At 42.8% G+C, this 16,454-nt stretch overlaps 1 protein-coding gene across 1 annotated transcript in view; it reads left to right on the plus strand.

The window, feature by feature from the left end:
• LOC145343553 (ufm1-specific protease 2-like) overlaps positions 1–16,454 on the plus strand; it is an 87,655-nt gene that overhangs the window by 19,914 nt on the left and 51,287 nt on the right. Inside the window, exons 3-4 of the mRNA XM_080189800.1 lie at positions 4,737–4,920; positions 13,984–14,047. Coding sequence (XP_080045926.1) covers positions 4,737–4,920; positions 13,984–14,047 — 248 coding nt within the window. The remainder of the gene's footprint in view (positions 1–4,736; positions 4,921–13,983; positions 14,048–16,454) is intronic.

Genomic DNA, 16,454 nt, shown 5'->3' on the forward strand with positions numbered 1-16,454 from the left:
AGGTACTTTTTAAAGGATGTGAAGCAATTCACTTCTATCACCCTCTTAGGCAATGCATTCCAAACCATCACCACCCTCTGGGTAAAAAAGTTTTTCTTCACATTCCCCCTAAACCTCCTGCCTCTCACCTTGAGCTTGTGTCTCTTCATGGCTGACCTTTCAACTAAGGGAGACAGCTGCACCTTATCACTTCACTATGAGCTGCACCTCATAATCTTGTACATATCAATCAGGTCATCCCTCAGTCTTCTCTGCTCCAACAAAAACAACTGAAGCCTATCCAACTTCTCTTCATAAACTAAATGTTCCATCCCAGGCAGCATCCTGGTGAATCTCCTCAGTACCCCTCCAGTGCAATCACATCATTCCTATAATGTGGCAACCAGAGCACCTAGCTGTGGCCTCACCAAAGTTCTACACAACTCCAACATGACTTCCTTGGTTTTGTAATCTATGCTTTGCTTGATAAAGGCAAGTGTCCCACATGCTTTTTTCATCAACCTACTAACATCTTCTTGATAAGGAAGAGAGTGAAAGATTAAGTTCAGGTTTATTTACTAGTGTCACAAGTAGACATACTAACACTGCAAAGAAGTTACTGTGTAAATCCCCTAGCTGCCACATTCTGGCGCCTGTTTGGGTTCACTGAGGGAGAATTTAGCATGGCCAATGCATCTAACCAGCACGTCTTTCAGATTGTAGGAGGAAACCTAAGCACCCGGAGGAAACCCACACAGACACAAGGAAAACACGCAGACTCCGCACAGACAGTGGTCCAAGCTGGGAAGCAAACCCAGGTCCCTGGCAGTATAAGGCAGCAATGCTAACCAAAATTTTAAAGTTTATTAGTCACAAGTAGACTTACATTAACATTGCAATGAAGTCTCTGTGAAAATCCCCTACTGTGCCATTACCTGACACAGGCAGCAATGTGTAGTTAAAGTTACAATCTTATCCCCCATAATCTTACTGAATGGCAGAATAGGCTCCAGAGGCTGAATGGCCTACTCCTATGCTTCATTCATGTATTTGTATGTGACAAAAAGTCAAGGGCAAGAAATATCCAAATACCCATATGATCCACGAAGCTCATCTCTCTAGTGCATCTTGAACTCCTTTTGCAGAAAATGCTGGAACACACAACACACCAATTAGAATCTCTGGAGAGGGCAGTGCATATTATGGGTAGAGACCCTTCTTCAGAACTCTATTAACACCTATGACCTTGACAATTGAGGGCTTCACTATTGCAAGTGGAACAATAAATGAGGTCTGTAAGATATCACCTTGATATCCAAAGTAGATTTGGACTGTTGCATCAATGATCAACTCTCTTTATTTCAGAAATTAATTACAATAAACAAACAGGCAGTATATCTGCAAGAAAACAGCTAATTAGGAATATTCAGCCCTTCAGTTCTTAGCTTGAGTCCAGGTACTTAAAGCTGCTCTGGAGGGTGAAACTAGAACTAGGGGGCATATCCTCAAAATAAGGGGAAGTAGGTTTAGGACTGAGTTGAGGAGGAACTTCTTCACGCAAAAGATTGTGAATCTAGAATTCCCTGCCCAGTGAAACAGTTGAGGCTACCTCATTGAATGTTTTTAAGGCAAGGATAGATACATTTTTGAACAGTAAAGGAATTAAAAATTATGGTGAGCTGACAGGTGAATGGAGCTGAGTCCACAAAAAGATCAGCCATGATCTTATTGAATGGCAGAGCAGGCTCAAGGGACCAGATGGCCTACTCCTGCTCCTAGTTCTTAAGTTTTTATGTTCTTATGTTTCTCTACCAAACCTCATCCTTATAAATCTCATAAATTAGTGCTTTTCATTAAATCATTCTTGCCTAATTTGGGCAAAACTGCAGGTCAGCACAATAAAAAAAAACCCTAACTACTCACAGTCAACTTGGTAAAGGCAGACAGTTTTTCGAGTAAAACCGCAAAGTCTGGAGAGAGAACAAAAGCAATAGTTAGCAAACCAGTTTACACAAGAAGATAATGTTAGAAACAAATTATCTAGTTAATGGTTAATTGCATCACAAGCTGACAGCAATGAGAGAGAATGGTCCATATTCATGGGGAAGGTGCAGAGGAACCAGGCAATGCGGGCAAACACAGTAAGGCAATACGGAGGACCTGCCAAATTTAAAGTTGGCAGGAGCTAAACAGAGGCCATAATCATCTGAAGGGTGCTGAGGTCTTCCTGGAAGGCCCAATGGAAGTGTCCTGGCCTACAGTGAACACTAGAGAAAAATACTTCAAGTTCCTACTTCCATTTCGTTGTTGGTTTGAAAACATAAAGAGAAAATAGGAGCTGCAGTGGGCCATCACAAAATTGTTGGAGCTTGTAAGAGATGAAATATAATAATTGTGGGGGACTTTAATCTTCATACTGACTGGAGCAATCAAATTGGCAAGCATGGCTAGAAAATGAGTTCATAGAATGTAATTGTGACAGTTTCTTGGAGCAGTGTGTATTGAAACTGACCACTTAAGCTATTTAGATCTAATATTGTGTACTGCAGCAGGGTTAATTAGTAATACCATAGTAAAGAATCCAGCCAGAAATGGTGACCATAATATCATTCAATCCCATGCTAAGTTTGCAAATGACATATTCTGATTGCATACAGGAATCTTAAACTTAAACATAGCCAATTACATAGGAATGAGGGGAGGAACTGGCTAAAGTAAATCAGGTAAATAGACTAGAAGGTATGGAAATAAACAAACAGTGGGAGATACTGAAAGAAACAATTCAAATGTTCAATAAAAAATACATTTCAATAGAGAACGTAAGAGTCAGTAAAAAGACTCATCAGTGGCTCGCTCAGGAAGTATTAGGTTAAGAGAAGAGAATTACAATGTTGCAAAAAACACTAGCAAGTCTGAGTATTGGAAATATTTTAGAAACCAGCAAAGGGCCACCAAAAGATGTTAACATGTGAAAATATATGAGTAAACTAGCTAGAAATATGGGTATATGAAAAGGAAAAGAGTAGCTAAATTACATGTCGGTCCCTTACAAGCAGGCATAGGAGAAGTTATCATGAGCTGAGGAAATGGCAGAGGCATTGAAGAAATATTATTCATCAGTCATCACTGTTAAAGGTGCAAGTTGAGTACCAGAAATAGATGATAATCGGTGTGATTTTCCACTGTCATAATGCAAGATTGGAAGGCAGTAGGTGATATATGAAAGGAGGGCTTTGCGTATGTAACAAGCAGAATAGATATGATTGAAATAGTGAACATAGTGTATTTGGATTTTCAGAAAGTGTTTGATAAAATCCCACATGAGGTTAGTGTGCAAAATTAAAGTACATGGGATTGAGGATATATGTTAGTTTGGATTGAGAATTGTTTGAAAGAATGAAAACAGAGTAAGAATAAATGGGTCTTTTATCAAAGTTACTGATGGGTACTAATGGGTCCCACAGTGATCAATGCTTCGGCCCAAGCTACTCGAGAAACATAAATGATTTGGATAAGGGAACCAAATGTAATATTCCCATATTTACTGATGACATGAAACTTGGTGGGAATGTGAGTGATGAGGAAGATGTTAAGAGACTTCAAGGTGATTTAGACAAGTTAAGTGAGTAGCCAAACTCATGGCAGATTCAGTGTTATGTGGATAAGTGTGAACTTATCCACTTCGATAGGAGAACCGAATGCTGCCATCTCCTAATTTGAAGAAGAAATATCTCTGTGTATCATTTTGTCCTTAATAAATCTACCAGACTACATTCCGATCCCAATTGCTAGAGATTATATAAAAAATACAGAAATGCATATTTTTAGCACAGGTTCTTTGTTCCTTTTGGTTTACGTCTGAACTATTTTTAAATGAATATATCCTTCCTGATAGCCTGCAGTATTTTGAAGCTAAGAAACACCAATATATTGAAATATTTGTCACAGATTTTGCCTGAGACATCAATATGGATCACTTTTTGAATGTTCTTTAACTCTGTAATGGTATAAATATTTGTCAAGTTCACAACTATAGATTAAAAACAGGGATTCTGTGATTCCTGTGGCGGGCGTGACAAGAGAATTTTGGCCTATGTGTTTGAATGTTGTTAGAGAGCTTTTGTGATGCTTGCTTGCAACAACATGGCATCCAATGTCACATCCTTGATAAAAGATTTGGAATGGAAATCACCACAGAAAAGGAAGGAGAAAAATAGACTGACCGCATCTATAAAATATGGAACGCACTGTTGGGAATTGACAAAAGCAAGTATCTCATGCCCTCCTGAAATTACACAGCTCAAGGTAGCTACCAACATGTACTACAAAGGCTATTTGTTTCCAAGATAGTGTATCAACAATCTTTCTTCCCAAGGACAATCCTACGATGAAACATATTGCCAAAGAAAATAGTCATAGCCCCATCATTGGAAATCTTCAAGACCTATTTTGAGGGTTATTTCCATTTAAAAGTTTTAATTAACAGGACTACCATTTAAGCAGGTTGTGCCTGGTCGTGCAACAGATGTAACTGTTGGAGTACGGATATTGGTGTGTGATTCTGGCATAACTAAAGCAGGAGCTGAAGCATTTAGTTTAGTGCAAATATTTTTAAAATATCTAATTCATCACTGACATAACAATGTAACAACGATAGTTATTGTTCACAGCAGTATAAAGGAAGACTTAAGCTGTAAGTATTGAAGTTGACACCAACAGCATTTATAACATTTTTCCTTTTTTTTCATTGAATTCAGAAGAAGGAATTAAAGCAGGCTTTAAGGAAGCCATTAATAAGCTGATTTCTAAGGTAAATTCACGGACTTTCATCCTAAATGGTCTCGGTAGCTCACTGTACATGTGGCCCAAAACCCATGCCAGCACACACTCTTCAAAACTTCAAGAGGACACTCAGTGCAGCAACATCTTAAAATATGTTGCGTAAGTAGCAGAATGAAATCTGTTAACTATCTCAGTATTTCATTAGCGCTTGTTTTTAATATCAGAACAGGTTACTAGGATTTCGATAAAATTTACAGTGTGGTTAATACATTTTCATATGTGTACTTCAATTGAACGTCTAGGTCAGAATTCTCTGGACTCAAACATCCTGCTATTGTTGCCACTGAGAACAAAGAATTTGGCATTCAGCCAAATCTCCGTTCATAATAGCGGGACTGGGGAATCCCAGTGGGGGGTGAGGTCAGAGAATTCCGGCCCTACTCTTTCAGTACTGATTTTGTCCTTTTAAATTTATGTTGTGTCTGAAGAAACTTTGAGTTAAATAACATTTTAAATGATTTAATGGTAAAACCATGTGCAGGTGGTGGTATATATATTTACAGGTGGTGCAAGATATACAGATCATTTGAGCTGATGCATTATAAGTGTCACACAAAGAAGATATCATACAACATGATATTTATTGACTTCTGATTTTTTTCTGGCATGTTGGGGACCCTATATTCAATAAATTTGGCGACTCACTAAATCACAAACTAGTGTAGAAAGTGAAGCAGGTTGCTGGACATTTCTTTTTAATGCTTCCTCACCTTGGCCATTAAGGTCCTCTTAAAACAAACAAAAATATATTTATTTAGACAGTAAACTGCTCTTTGTACTGAAAATAATCTGTGTTATGTGAAATTATTTCATGACACCTTTTCCTCCCAGGATTAAAGTAAATCACAATTAGAAATCCAATCCCATTGATATTTGAAAAATGCTGCTGTTGTAAAATTCATGCTTTTGCTAATGTCTGCAAGGAGACTTCTTTTTGTTAACCTTCATTCATTTCATGCAGTAGGATATTATGATTTAATTAAGCTGGTTGTATGGTGTCACCAAAGTTCAATAAATAATTAATTAAATAGAATTATACTGAACAATAAAAGGCTTTCTATCAGTTTAAAATAGAATTGCCATCTGGCTATTTACTTTTAATAGAATCATAGTGTGCAGAAGAAGCCATTTGGCCCATTAGGTTTGCACCAACACATTAGAAACGCCTGAACTCCCATCTAATTCTATCTACCAGCACTTCCCCTTAGCCCTGAATGTTATGATGTGCTAACTGCTCATCTAGATACTTTTGAATCCACCTCTACCACCTTTCCAAGCAGCGTATTGCAGGTTGTCATCACCCTCTGGGTAAAAAAGATATTTGAGTTGCAAAGTCTGTTCAAAATCTATCCCCTTTAGCATGGTGGTAGTGCCACACACCAGGATGGAGGTTTCCTCAATGTGAACATTGAACTTCATATCCACAAGGACTGTGAGGTGGTCACTCTTATTGATACTGTCATGGACAAATGCATCTGTGTGTCACAGGCAGGTTGGTGAGGATGAAGTCAAGTATGTTTTTCCCTCTTGTTGGTTCCCTCACCATCTTCCACCATCCCAGTCCAGAAGCGATGCCCTTTTGGACCTGGCCAACTTGATCTAGTGAGTCTACCAAGCCACTCTTGACGATGGACATTGAAGTTCCCCACCCAGAGCACATTCTGCACCCCTTGCCACTCAGTTCTTCCTCCAAGTGGTGTTCAACATGGAGGAGTGCTGATTTATCAGCTGAAGGGAGGCTGTACATAGTAATCAGCAGGAGGTTTCCTTTCCCAGGTACCATGATACTTCATGGGGTACAGAGCCAATGTTGAGGATTCTCAGGGTAACTCCCTCCAGACTGTGTACCGCTGTGCCATCACCTCTGCTGGATCTGTCCTGCCAGTGAGGCAGGTCATACCCAGGAATGGTGATGGTGGTGTCAGGGACATTATCTTTAAGATATAGTTCTGTGAGTATGACTAAGTCAGGCTGTTGTTTGACCAGTCTGTGAGACAGCTCCCCACATTTTGGCCTCCAAAAGTTCATAAGGAGCACTCTACAGGGTTGACAGTGCTAGGTTTGCCATTGTTGTTTCTGTTGCCTAGGTCGATGCTGGGTGGTCCTTCCAGTTTCATTTTGTTTTCTTTGTAGCAGTTGAATGTACCTGAGTGGCTTGCTGGGCCATTTCAGAGGGCACTTAAGAGACAACCACATAACTATGGGTCTGGGCAGGTTTATTTCCCTAAAAGACATGAGTGAACCAAATGGATTTTTATAATTGACAGTGGTTTCATGGTCATCATTAAATCTTAGTTCTGGATTTGCCATGTTGGGATTTGAACCCATGTCCCCAGGGATTACCCTTGGATTACTAGCCTGGCGACAATACTACCCATAGTCACTTGGAGGCACTGTCAGGACCCAGGGTTTAAAGATGGCAGCTAACCATCCTGCAAGAACCAGTGTCAATGAAGACTTCGCCTGTCCAGGGACCTCGTGGTTCACTTATACAACCTTTTGCAGGGATTGGTGCCACAGAGACTTGGAGGGTATCCACTGGGTGTGGCTTTGAAGGTCACAGCCACCTTCAACTTTTTTAATAACTGGCTCCACTGGTGAACTTTGTGGAATCTCAAGTCTCTGTACATAAGTGCATCAAGAGGGTGATGGACGCATCCTCCACAAGTGCAGGTAGCCATTGTCTGCACTCACAAAACTCTGATCCCCATGGCATCAAGGAATGCAATTCATCAACTGCAAAGGTTTCCATTCTCTCAATATTCAGCTGGTCAGTGACCAGATGAAGCACATCCTTCAATGTGTGCTGGATTCCTAGGAAATGTGCATCATTCATATATCCTGAGCCACTCTCAGATCCTAGCCCTGTTTGAGATTTTGAGTAACTGCAGGGTTGGCTCCTTGGGGATAAGGGCTAGCACCTAAGGATGTAGTTAATGTAGCTGATGATGCTACAATGAGGTTCATGCTGCTACTCACACTTTGGAACAGAACATAAGGATGTTAAAGTTGTGGTTCTAGTTCCCAGAATGGTCTGGTGGAGCCCAGTAGCACAGTGCATAGAGGTTGTCAGGCATTGTGGTCTTCTGCTCTGCCCTTCACAACCTGGCACTTCAAGGCAGGGAGGCAGGGAGGAATTGTCTGAGGAGGAGATGAGGGAGCAGCACATTTTCTCGACCAAGGTGGTCAAGAAAGAGGAGTTCTTGAAGGGTGAGGAGATCGGCCATGAGGCAGTGGTGATGGTGAGACGAAGCAGACGAGCTTGGGACCTGTTCATAGCCACGTGATTTATGAATAATAATGATTCAGACCTTAACTGAGCTTATCCCTTCATCCTCATGTCCCACCTATGAGCATGGCTTTTCCATCTGACTGCTGGCAACACATACCTTCACTGATAAGGTTCTTGTTATGGTGAGGAAGCAATTGTCTAAGGTCCCTACATTGCAGGAAGATGATGGCAATTTGCAGTAGGAACAATGTATTGAAGCTTAAAGAGCTGTTGAGAATTTCTGATTCATGTCTGTCTGGTAGCAGCTCACCTAATCTCAGTGACTTGGTTCATATCAGGGCAATGTCACATGGGGACTTTCACCTCTCCTGAACCTGGCTCTTCCTTGGTGATCTGAGCCCTTGAGGTTCAGCGTCACCAGAGGCTGAGGCTGATATTTTATTGGATCAAAGGGGCGAGACAGCATTTGATAATGACTGGGTTGAGGGAAGGTAGGCATGTACATTGTAGGAAACATCCTCATTCTTTAAAGTTAAAGTTTATTTATTAGTGTCACAAGTAGGTTTACATTCACACTGCAATGAAGTTACTGTTAAAATCCCCTAGTCGCCACACTGCAGTGCCTGTTTGGGTACACTGGGAGAATTTAGCATGGCCAGTGCACCTAATCAGCATGTCTTCTTCAGACTATGGGTGGAAACCAGAGCACTGGAGGAAACCCTTGGAGATACAGGGAGAATGTGCAGACTCCACACAGACAGTGACCCAAACCAGGAATTGAATCCAGGTTTCAGGCGCTGTGAGGCAGCAGTGCTAACCACTGTAGCACCTTGCTTACCCAGAAACTGGAATGTGTTCAGTCACTGTTTGGGATGCCACCAATGTACAGGCAACCTTAATGAAGGAAGCACTGAACTGATCACTCAGCCTTTTTGTAGAAGGGGAATCCTGTTTTCTGGCCAGCACTGCAGGAAGACCTCTCATCAGAATAAGCAGCCATAGAAAGGGTGCAGTGAGAGTTTATTTACATAGGTGGATGCTATCTACAAGTGCCTAACACCAGGGCTACTCTTGTGCAACTAGACCTGCTTAACCTTTCCAACCTTGCTGTTACATCTTTCTGTGTTCCCAACATCCACAGTGGAGGTGGAGGCAGCCTGCTGTTTGCTACACCCTGTTGTCTGTGTTGAACTTAGCAGACGTTCTCTGGAGGACTGAGACTAGGACACTGCAGCCTGCTTTCAGGGTCCTGCTGTGTGGCAGTGTCACCCTCCTTGGCCTGTGAATCTGGAGCTGAGTGACCACAGGAAGAGGTGAGTCAGATGGGCTGAACACTCCCAAGATCGTTTGTGAACCAGTTGTTCTTCACCCCTTTCAGTGACTGAGGGCCCATAACTCCTCCTTGGGATGGAAGGGCAACTGGAATGAGGTCAAGAAGCCCTGCCATCCTCTTGCATTGGCAATTGTGAGTGTCCACAACTACCATTTCAGGACACAAGTCTTACACTAAGGTTTCCGATGGTAGCCGTCAGCCTTACTGTGTTGATTTGGTTGCTACTGAGTGTCAATGCTATCTCCTTGGACAGAAGGGAAGAGGACTTTTCCAATCTGCCGAATGTAGCTGACATCTTTTCCTGATGTTACCAGCTTTACTTTTGGAACTCCAGCAACTGAGGCATGACCAGATCCAAAGACATACCCTCCAACCAGGCCTTAGCAGATTCCTAGCCTCCAGCAATCCTGAAGTGCCAACACCCTGCCCTCTGCCTGATGTGGATCAGAGAAAATGAGGTGCTCCCAGATTGTGGCCACTATGGGCACTCCAGTGCTAAGTTCCACCAAGATGTGTGTCTCTACACTGGGGGAGGGTGTGGGTAAAAGATGTGACTGTTCTTTGGTGTGAATTGGGAAATCATCCTCATTGGTGTTGGAGCTCTTGAGGACCTTGCTGGGGGAATTCTCTGGGCTGATGCCCTGATGTGCCTACAAGACAAAGGAGATTTTGTTCGTTCCAGGTAGGTCCCCTCGCAAAGAGGAAACAGAACTCATGTCAGTTTGGTGTGATGGATGATGACGTTCTGGATCCTCACGGTTTATTGGCCCCATCTTACCCTCAGCAAAGGAGGAGTCCACCCAGCCAGAGGGCTCTTTCCTCAAATTCAGAGAGAACTTTCAATTCAGGCATTTCTCCACCTATTATATGCCAAATTGTACTGCATGAAAACAGACAGAGAGGGTATAAGCAGGATGTGGCCAGAACAGATGCTGAAATGTCTGGCATGTGTGGATGGTAATGAGGAGATGAAATGCATGGGAGATGAAGATAGTTGTGGGTGAATTAGTGCTGGCATCCCTTGAAGTGTCAGTGGGTGAATTCCTTGGGAGTATGAGAGCTGAGAATGAGGGGACTGTGACTTACCCTGGCAGAACGGAGGAGACCATTCATCTTCTCTGGCACCAGATGCCTGCCCTCCTTTGTGGGGCATTGGTGCTGACCTCCACTGTCACCACCCTCCATGTTGGGTTTGTATCTTTGCTTGCTGGTTTCCTCCCTGTGCATGGGTAAAGGATGTCACAACTATCTCCATTGCATTGACCAGTCTGAGGAGAGAAATCTCTGAAAATCTAGGGCACACTTCTTTGCAGCCATCCTCTACCTTGGGCCATGAAAAAGTGACTGGGTATTGCTAGGTGGCTGTTAAATGTTTATTTCTATTGAGATGTTAGTGTACCTTTAAGGGATTTTAAAAAAAAATCATGCTCTCTGCAGCTCACTATCTTAGCTGATGTCATTGTTGCCGGCTTGACTGGAGATTTCCTTTTATTGCTGGTTAAATGGGGGTTTATTTATTTTTATTGGGATGCTTATAACTCTGCATTGTTTAAAAAAAAAACTGGTTGGCAGATCGGGTGATTGGAGCTTTTTCATTTTCAGTTTGGAGCTGCAGCTTTTAGTTTTAGAAGGGACTGCAAAGGCACAGTGGTTAGCACTGCTGCCCAAAAGTGCCAGGGATCCAGGTTCGATTCCCAGTTTAGGTCATCATCTGTGTGGAGTTTTCATGTTCTCCCTGTGGTCTGCATAGGTTTCCTCCAGGTGCTCCAGTTTCTTACCACAGTCTAAAAGATATGCTGGTTAGGTGCATTAACCCAAACAGGCACCGGACTGTGGCAACCAGGGGAATTTCACATAAGAACATAAGAACATAAGAAATAGGAGCAGGAGTAGGCCATCCAGCCCTTCGAGCCTGCCCCGCCATTCAATAAGATCATGGCTGATCTGTCGCTGCTCAGTTCCACATTCCCGCCCTCTCCCCATAACCCTTAATCCCCTCTCCTATCAAAAACCCATCAACCCGCGTCTTAAAAATATTTAGCGAGGCAGCCTCCACCACTTCAACGGGCAGAGAATTCCAGAGATTCACCACCCTTTGAGTGAAGAAGTTCCTCCTCAATTCCGTTCTAAACCGCCCCCCTTTTATCTTGAGGCTGTGCCCCCTAGTCCTATTGTCTTTTTTGAGCGGGAAGAGTCTTTCCACCTCTATCCTATCCATCCCATTCATCATCTTATACGTCTCAATGAGATCTCCTCTCATTCTTCTAAACTCTAACGAGTACAAGCCCAGTTTATTCAGCCTCTCCTCATAGCTCAACCCCCTCAACTCCGGTATCAGCCTAGTAAACCTCCTCTGCACTCCCTCCAAGGCCAAAATATCTTTGCGCAGGTGCGGCACCCAAAAATGCACACAGTACTCCAGTTGCGGCCTCACCAATGCCCTATACAGCTGCAGCAAGACCTCCCTACTTTTATATTCAATCCCCTTCGCTATGAAGGCCAGCATCCCATTCGCCTTCCTGACCACCTGCTGCACCTGCAAGCTGGGTTTTTGCGACTCATGCACAAGGACCCCGAGGTCCCTCTGCACCGTCGCCTGCTGCAGTTTTTCGCCTCGTAAGTAATAGTCCTTCCTACCATTTTTCCTACCAAAGTGGACCACCTCACACTTGCCAACATTAAATTCCATTAAATTCAACATTAAATTCACAGTAACTTTATTGCAATATTAAAGTAAGCCTTACTTGTGAATGATAAAAAAAATCTGATAAAAGTCTCTTTGTCCCTAGATTTTTGGAAATTCTGCTGGTTAGCTGAAGGCAAGGCCTTGCCTTTCTGAAGGGGGGAATCTGCTATTGGTGACTGCCTTATTCCCTGGTGTTTTGGGAAGCTGTTCTGACTCCAAACTGTTCTGAGTCTATCCAGAGAACTGCAGACTTTATCCAAAGGACTCAAGTCCAGTATCACACAAGAATTAGTCTTTGCTGTGTTAAACATCATAGAATCCCTACTGTGCAGAAGGAGGCCATTCAGCCCATTGAGTCTGCACCAACCACAATCCCATCCAGGGCCTATCCCTATAACCCCATGCGTTTACCCTAGCTAGTCCCCCTGACATTAACGGGAAATTTAGCATGGCCAATCCACCTAACCTCCACAGCTTTGGACTGTGGGAGGAAACCTGAGCACCTGGAGGAAACTCAAGCAGGCACAGAGAATGTGAAAACTTCACACAGACAGTGACCCAAGCCAGGAATCAAACGAGGTCCCTGGCACTGTGAGGCAGCAGTACTTGCCATTGTGCTGCCCCTAACTACTGTGCCACTGTGCCGCCCCTGTGAAAACTGTGAAAAAGGTTTTTGTCTATAGGATTGGTTTGATTGGAACACATTAGATATATTTCTTATGGGTTATACATTATAGTGGTTGTTTTGTTTCTTGTCTGTAATTGATAAGAGTTCTTGCTAATGTTCTGACATATGTTACTGCATTCTTAAAAAAATAGTTTGATAAAAGCTCTCTAGAGGGTCATTTGAATCATACCTGAAATGAGACATTTGATGCTTATCCTAGTCAAATTCAAAATGCAAAACTTATGATCCTTAAAACACTTTCTGACCTGAACCATAACACTGTTCCTCACAAAATGGTACAAAAACCCACCAGCACTGTGGCAGACTTAATAGCACTCTTCCTGCCCGCTATTGCACTCTGCCAATTTTTGGGAAATTCCCACCCAAGGAGTAAAATTAAACTGGAGCTAGGTTCTTTTGTTGTTGGAGTTGGGGGTGACGCAGCAAAGCAGTATCTTTGTTCTGTTTGCTGGTATGCCCGAGTAGTACATATCTGATAAATCTTCCCACATTCTTCCAACTTATTCAGTTATATTCCAACAATCTGTAGAAATCTTGTGAATTCAGTCTCTTCATACTGTGCTAGACCATAAAGACTGCTCAATGGTATAGAGAAAATTGAATCTAATCAATGCCCATTTAACCTACATGCAATCCGACTGTCATGGATGTGTATGCTTCTCTCATCCACCAAGCAATGTTCTTGGAATGGATGAGAATGAGGGAAATCTGCAATTTTTCTTTTACACAGTGGCACAGTGGTTAGCACTGCTGCCTCACAATGCCAGGGACCCAGGTTCGATTCTGGCTTGGGTGACTGTGTGGAGTTTGCACATTCTCCCTATGTCTGCCTGGATTTCCTCCAAGGGCTGTGGTTTCCTCCCACAGTCCAAAGATGTGCAGGTTTGGTGCATTGGCCATTCATGCTAAATTTCCCTATAGTGTCTAAAGATGTGTAGATTAGGGAGATTAGCCAAGGTAAATGTGTGAGATTACGGGATAGGGCAGACGGTTGGCCTGGGTGGGATGCCTTTTTGGAGAGTTGGTGCAGACTCGATGGGCCTGATGGTCTCTTTCTGTACTGTTGGGATTCTATGGTTCTGTGGTATGGAAATGAAAACAATTCCTACAGTTTCCGTATCTAGTTTCTTTAACCCATCTGTGCCAACACTGCTACAGCAGGACATGGGCAGTAAACTTCTATTTGTGTGCTGTCTAATCACAATGTACAATTTTCATTTCAGGGTTGAGGTCAGTCAGTTTCTTAAAGATGCTTCCAAAACGAAATCAATAAACATTGCACCTCTGGTAGGCATTCAGAATCTCTTTATAAGGTTTCATTTTAAGGATTTCTTAAATTTGCAAGTTTATGCAAAGGCAATATCTGTGATAAGAACATAAGAAATAGGAGCAGGAGTAGGCCAACTAGCCCTTCGAGCCTGCCCTGCCATTCAATAAGATCATGGCTGATCTGAAGTGGATCAGTTCCACTTTCCCGCTTTCTCCCCATAACCCTTAATTCCCTTGTCTGTCAAAAACCTATCTACCCGTGACTTAAATATATTTAGCAAGGTAGCCTCCACCACTTCAACGGGCAGAGAATTCCAGAGATTCACCACCCTTTGAGTGAAGAAGTTCCTCCTCAACTCTGTTCTAAACTGCGCCCCCCCTTATCTTGAGGCTGTGCCCTCTAGTCCTGCTGTCCTTTCTGAGCGGAAAGAATCTCTCTACCTCTACCCTATCCATCCCTTGCATTATCTTATACGTCTCTATAAGGTCCCCCTCATCCTTCTAAACTCCAACGAGTACAGACCCAGTCTATTTAATCTCTCTTCATAGTCTGACCCCCTCATCTCCGGTATCAGCCTAGTGAACCTCCTCTGCACTCCCTCCAAGGCCAAAATATCTTTGCGCAAGTGCGGCGACCAAAACTGCACACAGTACTCCAACTGTGGCCTCACCAGTGCCCTGTACAGTTGCAGCAAGACCTCCCTGATTTTATATTCTATCCCCCTCGCTATAAAGGCCAGCATCCCATTCACCTTCTTGATCACCTGCTGCACCTGCAGTCTGGGTTTTTGCGACTCATGCACAAGGACCCCCAGGTCCCTCTGCACCGTAGGGCAGCTTTTCGCCCTTTAAATAGTAATCCCTCCTACTATTATTTCTGCCAAAGTGGATAACCTCACATTTGCTAACATTGTATTCCGTCTGCCAGGTCCTCGCCCACTCGCTCAGCCTATCCAGATCCCTCTGCAGACTTTCCACACCCTCCACACAATTTGCTTTTCCACTCATCTTTGTGTCATCAGCAAATTTCGTCACCCTACACTCAGCCCCCTCCTCCAGATCATCTATATAAATGGTAAATAGCTGAGGCCCCAACATCGATCCCTGCAGCACTCCACTAGTCACCAACCGCCAATCAGAATAGCACCCATTGATACCAATTCTCTGCCTCCTATTAGACAACCAATCCTCTATCCACGCTAACACCTTACCCCCAACTCCATGCCCCCTAACCTTCTGAAGCAATCTTTTGTGCGGCACCTTATCAATCGCCGTTTGAAAATCAAGAAACACCACATCCACCAGTTCCCCTCTGTCTACCACACTAGTCACACCCTCATAGAAATCCAATAAATTCGTCAAACACGACTTCCCCTTAACAAATCCGTGCTTGTTTTATCCGTGATGTTTTAAGGTAGCCAGATAAAGTATTCTAGTATTAAGATACAGTAGGATCAATCTTTGTTTCCCTCTCTCGTGTCTCCTCTCCCAGGTTCCCATTGCCTGCCACTCTGGTTTAAATCTTCCCCCACTGTACTGGTGAACACCATTGTGAGGATCTTGGACCTAGTCATGAGGGGATGCAACCTGTCCAGCTTTTACAAATCCCATCTTCCCCAGAATCAGTCCCAATGCCTTAGGAATCAATATCTCTCCATCCTACACCATTGCTCCAGCCACGTACCAATCAATCTTGTCTATTCTTCTAACCCTGATTTTGTTAGCATATGGCATGGGGAGTAATCTTGAGATTACGATCTTTGGCTCATTCTTCTGTTAAGATCCACATTAAACAGAACCCGTAAGGTCATAGAGCCAAAAAGAAAATTATCAGAGCATGCAGGGAAAATGAAAGAAGTAAAATAACATTTTAAATTAATTCGTGCTAAATTTAAAAAAAGAGGCTGTGATTTTCATTCCTAGCAGTATTTTAAAGTAGGCATGTTATTTAGATAATTTGATGTCCAAAAGAGAAAACAAGATTTAACTATTTTCTATGGCAAGTATATATTTTCTTAGATACCCAATACTCTAGTTGAGGTCCCATCATGGCCCTAAACAGCTGCAGTAAGTCATGCTTACTCCTGAACTCAAGTTTGTTGCAACTGAAGTCAAAATATCATTTTCTTCCTAACTGCTTGCTGTTCTTGCTTACTTGCTTTCAGTGACTAATGTATAAGGATACCCAGGAGTCTTGGTGCATCAACTTTCCCAATCTATCACTATTAAATAATATTCTGCCATCTGTTCTCCATCCAAAATGGATAACTTGCCATTTATCCATGTTACACTGCATTTGCCACGTATTTGTCCACTCATTCAACTTACCTAAATCACCTTGTAGCCTTTTAACATCCTCCTCACCACACACGTTACCACCAAGTTTTCTATCATCAGCAACCTTGGAAATATTACATTTGGTTCT

The sequence above is a fragment of the Carcharhinus amblyrhynchos genome, chromosome 5 (genome assembly GCF_965287045.1).
Source record: "Carcharhinus amblyrhynchos chromosome 5, sCarAmb.v2.hapA, whole genome shotgun sequence".
Classification (NCBI taxonomy): domain Eukaryota; kingdom Metazoa; phylum Chordata; class Chondrichthyes; order Carcharhiniformes; family Carcharhinidae; genus Carcharhinus; species Carcharhinus amblyrhynchos.